This window comes from Fukomys damarensis, unplaced genomic scaffold (assembly GCF_012274545.1).
Source record: "Fukomys damarensis isolate Sample0158 unplaced genomic scaffold, DMR_v1.0_HiC HiC_scaffold_20, whole genome shotgun sequence".
NCBI lineage: Eukaryota > Metazoa > Chordata > Mammalia > Rodentia > Bathyergidae > Fukomys > Fukomys damarensis.
In genome coordinates this window covers 41,872,152-41,877,227 of record NW_022900932.1, presented here as the reverse complement: position 1 = coordinate 41,877,227, position 5,076 = coordinate 41,872,152, and the positions used below count along the sequence as shown (strand labels likewise).

Genomic DNA, 5,076 nt, shown 5'->3' with positions numbered 1-5,076 from the left:
CAGTTTCTCTGCCTGTAGGACAGTACTATCCTCTTAACACCTCTGTCAAACAGGTACTAAGTGGTAGTGCAAAGCCAAGTATTTAAGAGCCTTATCAGCTCTGCTCTGAATTGGTTGTGGATTTAAGGCAACAGTTAAGAATAGCATATAAAAGTAAAGACTGTTTCCTTTTTAAAGTATTCCAAGGCTGCCTGAAATATAGGCCTCTTTTCTAAGGCACTGGATTTGGGGGTGCTTTCTGCTTTGCCACTAAGTAGGACGTAAATACAGGTTATAGAAAGTCATTCAAGAAGAGCCCATTAAACCTTTAAAGCTATAACTTAAAAATTTAACAAAAGTTCAAAATTACTTTTTATAAATAGAAACAACAAACTTTCTTTTTTTCTAAAAAGGGGAAAGGGGCATGAATTTTTATCAAAACAACCTATAATCAGTACATACAACATTTGTTAAGTTAAAATTAAGGCTTCATTGTAACTTTTCTAATAAGCCAGTGCACCAAATATTTTTAGGTATCCAGAATACTAGAAAATGGATTTTCATTTCTCTTATAATTTTCCAGTTCTTCCGTGAAGAATTTCTATAGCAAACTGTTATTTCCCAGTCCAGCTTTTTGAACATGCCAATTCTGGTGACCATCATCCAGCATTAAAATAGCTTTTATCGCCTTCAATGTCCACTTCCTGGTCAGAATCCTCTGAAATCTCTGAGTCAAGGTCTTCCTGGGAGGCAGGGGAGGGTGAACACTGTGAACTATCCAAAGAAGCACCTTTATTCTGTTCACTGGGCAAGTCTTGCCTCTGGTCACAGGGATTGTCCAAACTTTCCAGTTCCTCCTTTTTATTGCTTGGAGGGTTCTCCTGGATGGAGGGGATGAAAATGGAAATCGGCAGGATCATGAAATACGGAGAAGAGGCATATATATCAAAATGTCTTTTCATCCTACAGCACCTTTCTTCAGTTTATTAAATGTTTTCAGTTATAATCTTCTCATTTAGAAAATAAGTTCTTGTGATTCTTGATTTGAAAGAAATACAAGTACGAGTCACAAATGTAAGTGTAAATGTACTGCATCAATGAAACAATCCTTTTATGCCTAGTGCCCCACTTTTGGAATGGCACATAACAACGGAATATAAAAATTTTCTCTTCGAATTCTCATTCCTTGAATTTTCTCAGTAACATATAAATTTCATGCAGAAATTCAAAAAGTTGCAACCTTTGGTGCAACTGGTTAATACCACCCTAGACCCATGGTATCAGGATTCTTAAAAATTTGAGGGGGAAAAAACAGCTGCACACTGTCTTTTTCTTTAGATATTTAAATCTTGTCCAATTAACAGAATCTTACAGACATTTTAAGAATACGAATGTTAGGGATTGAGGCCTCTACAAGGCCCCAGATTCAATCTCCAGCACTCCCCTCCCCACCAAAAAGTGGTGAATTAATAAGAAAGTTTCCAAATTATTAGATTGAATTATTTTTTATTCATTTTAATGTAAATTTATAAACATGTACACAAATATGTAGCAAGAGACAAAATCTTGCCAAAAAAAAAAAAAGAAATAGAATGTTGCTAAGAAGGGAGAGAGTTAACTAAAGTTTGCTTAAAATCTGGAGGAAATTCCTGAAAAGTATTTCCATACTATATAGAAACTACTAATTTAAGAGTCCCCATGGGCTGGGGATTTGTCTCAGTCGTTCTACCTCCTGCCTCACAAGCTCAAGGTCCTAAGTTTGATCTCCTGTACCCCCCCAAAAAAAGCTTTTGAACAAGAATTAAATAAGTCAGTGAATTTTTAATCCTGTGCTTAAATAAAATGAATATTAATACTATACTATATAGAGGAAAAATATCATATACTGTTTTTTTAAACAAAATAAAGTACTACATTCAAGTTTTCAACTGTGTAACATATGTACAAGGTCAGAGCCTGAGGAGAAATCTGCAAATATTTAAATAATGATAGAATAATAAAATTACAGGAATTTTATTTTATGTTTCAAAATGATCTTTCTTTGGGATATCTTATTTTTAATGGAAAAGTAATGATCAATAAATTTAACAACCCATATTAAATTTCCTCACTCATATTATTTCAAAATACTGTATATTTATCATTTACAATGGAAAATTAACAATTCAGTAACTGTCAGATAACTGTGGAAACATATCCAGATTAGGATATCAAAAACAGATCTTCAGCTTTAGACCAAGAGAGCTTCCTTAAAAACTGAATAGGCCTTTCCTTTTTATCATATATTGCGTAACAAGGTCACTGAAGGAAAGACGATTAGAAATTTTAAACTACTTTCCTAACAGGCTTGGATATTTCCCTACATTTTTTAGACTCATTTGAAGAGTTGGCATTGGATGGAAAATAATTTTTAAACTTTGTGATATTTTATTCTGCTTAAAGACAGCACAAACAAGACTGAAAGGTGTTTGTGTCCTTATACTTACTCTTGAGTTCTGCCTGGTTTTATTATGGCTGTGTAAATAAAAGAAACAATTTTCTCCCAAAGATAACTGCTTAAGTCATTTACTGTCAATTACTTTATCTTTCCTGCATTAATTAGATAAACAACATATGGGGTTTATAAAACAATTAGCTGGGAGTTTTACTAGCCAGTGTGTGAAAACCCAAGCATAATTGATATAGGAACTGCATTAGGTGCTTTTAGCATTATTGCCACCTGAGCAACTCATCCTGAATTTCAGCAGGACTATTTGCCTTTTTAATCAAGGTGAAGAGGTTAAATAGTCTCTCAAATGACTTTTGCATACAACCCATAACAGGCCCCGCATTGAGATAACATGATACAAATATTTATTCCCATAGAAACAGAACTACTTCGTTGATACCTGTTTTAGTCTTCTCCATTTAGCGCGTCGATTCTGAAACCAGGTTTTGACCTACAGGAAAGAGAAAGAAACCTTACCAAGAGCCCAGAATCCCGAGGAGCCTGGGTAGGACAAGAGAAGCAGATCTGGGACTGGGGAGCCAACTAACCCTCCAAACGTTGAACAGCATCGGAGTGCAACGCACTTTCCTGCCTCTCTACTGCTCTTGGTCCTGGTGGCCCCGACCCCCAGAAGCCGGTCTCTCCTCCCAAGCTGGGAGAGCTCACCTGTCTCTCGCTGAGCTGCAGCATCTTAGCCAGACGCTTCCGCTCAGGAGGGGAGAGGTATTTCTGCGTTTCAAACTTCTTCTCCAGCTCGATGGTCTGGTCGTTGGAGAACCTCACCTGACCACCTTTCCTTTTATGTAGAGGCCTCTGCAAGAAAGGACTCCAGAGCACGGGTTTGCCTAGCGCAAGCAGAGTAGTAGTTAGCAAGGGCCTTGGAGCTGGAGCTGCGGAGCATCCTCTAGACCACCCTGGAGGCGGTGGTGAAGGGTGGGAGGAGATGCACGAAGCCACTCAACCTGACTTACTCAACTACATACCCAGCACAGGGACCCCACAGGCTCCCACCAACCCCTGACGTACGCATACAAGCATCCAAAGTCACACAGCTACGTATAGGCACACACAGAGCACCCCGTACACTCGGACACACAACCATCACACCTATGACTAGATAACACAAATCTTTTCCATCCCCAAGTAAATGCTCACTGCCGGCTGGGCTTAACACTCTATGACAACTTTTTCAAAAGTCGTCTGGAAATTATGCACAGCTTTTTGTACCTCTCAATCCTCTCCCTTGCTGAAACGCACTTTCCAGAGACGCTAGTGTACGCGTTTTGGGGAGGAATGGGGCTGCTACAGCACCCTGAGCCTGGCTGCCCGAGAAGCGCTGGCGCTGGGGGACGAACTAGGCCGCGCGTGGTGCCTCCAATCCTGGCCCTAAGGCGCCGAACCTCCTTTGATTTCACACCCGGCCCGCGGGGGTGGCCAGTTAAAACCACCCCATGGACTATGGCAACATTTCCGTCAATGTGTTTCCTGTTGGTCTATCACGAAAAACCCTTTGCTTCCTCCTGCGCGGTCCCAGAAGTAACCCAAGGAAACCCAGGGCGCGCTCTGTGAAAACGTTCGTCCTCAAACCCAGCAGGGCTGAGAGTCCCGCTCCGGCCCCAACTGGGGACAGAGCCACGGGGGCCTTGGCACAAAACCAGGAAGGCTGGGATAAAAATAAAAATATAATAAATAGCCTTTTAAGAAAATGTAACTCACACATCCCAAATCTTGTTAGCGTTGAGAAGCTAAAGTGCACTGAACTAGAGACCCCGCCACTATAGTGACGATGAAGCTGCTAATAAACAGAGTTGATGTAAAATTCTGGTAGTCCAGGGTAAGCTCCCCTCACCCTTAACTGTCCTGGGGCTTAAGACCCCAGGGGCGCCAAGGGTCACCCGAGTCCTGACACTGGTGGCTTATTTCTTAGGCTGCGCACGGAAGGAGCAAGCCCCTCAAACTGCTCAGTGCGCTGCCCTTCCTAACTGCTGCCCGGGTCTGCACCTTCCTGCTCTAAAGAGGTGTCTGTCAGTCCGTCCGTCGGTGCGACTGCAGGCCTGCGCCTAAGCGCTTTGAAAGCTGGCATTGTTTTTTCGAGATTTTGCTTGCGTCAGGCTTCAGACTGGTGCAAAACAGCCTCGAGAAGAAAAAAAAAAAAAAAAAGGAAGCAACTGGTTATTTTAGCTGCCATAAAGTCACATCCCACACAGAGGAAATGAACAATATCAGAAAAACGGATCCCGGCTATCAGAAGTCGAGTGTTTCCTGAATTTGTCTGTATTGAGGATGTCGATAAAATAATCAGCAGCGTGCACTACTCCGGGGGAAGGGTCTGCTTCATGCAGCCAGGAAAACACTTAACAGCTTCTGAAACCAGATTTACTCCTATCGAGAAGTCAAGATTTCCTTTATGAACGGAAAGGGTCAGGCTCTTTCACTACACAAGCTTGTTGAACCAAGTCCAGCCTCGTAACCTCCGGCCCGGCAGCTACGCCTGCCCTTCTGGGGTAGGACCGGGGTGCCTGGACACCGTCCTCCCCGTCCGTGTTGCTGGAGGGCCCCACCCCGGGCGACACGCTCTACCCCAGGCTGCCCTCGGCCGCCAGCTCCTG

The 5,076-nt window shown here is 42.3% G+C and overlaps 1 protein-coding gene across 1 annotated transcript; it reads right to left on the bottom strand.

Moving 5' to 3' along the window:
• Nucleotides 1-212: 212 nt before the first annotated feature.
• On the bottom strand, nucleotides 213-4,550 carry Hhex (hematopoietically expressed homeobox). The gene is made up of 4 exons (XM_010632094.2): nucleotides 4,451-4,550; nucleotides 3,134-3,423; nucleotides 2,868-2,918; nucleotides 213-860 (listed from the first exon to the last, which is right to left on the bottom strand). Exons 1-4 carry the CDS (start codon nucleotides 4,548-4,550, stop codon nucleotides 639-641), a joined length of 663 nt encoding a protein of 220 aa, XP_010630396.2. The 3' UTR covers nucleotides 213-638.
• Nucleotides 4,551-5,076: the final 526 nt, after the last annotated feature.

What these genes read in the sequence shown, in the direction of transcription:
- Hhex (XM_010632094.2), bottom strand. Translation starts at nt 4,550, where the DNA reads ATGCCAGCTTTCAAAGCGCTTAGGCGCAGGCCTGCAGTCGCACCGACG. An exon ending in AGGTGCAGACCCGGGCAGCA is followed by an intron (nt 3,424 to 4,450) that starts GTTAGGAAGGGC and finishes AGTCAGGTTGAG; the next exon opens with TGGCTTCGTGCATCTCCTCC. An exon ending in TGCAGCTCAGCGAGAGACAG is followed by an intron (nt 2,919 to 3,133) that starts GTGAGCTCTCCC and finishes TCTTTCCTGTAG; the next exon opens with GTCAAAACCTGGTTTCAGAA.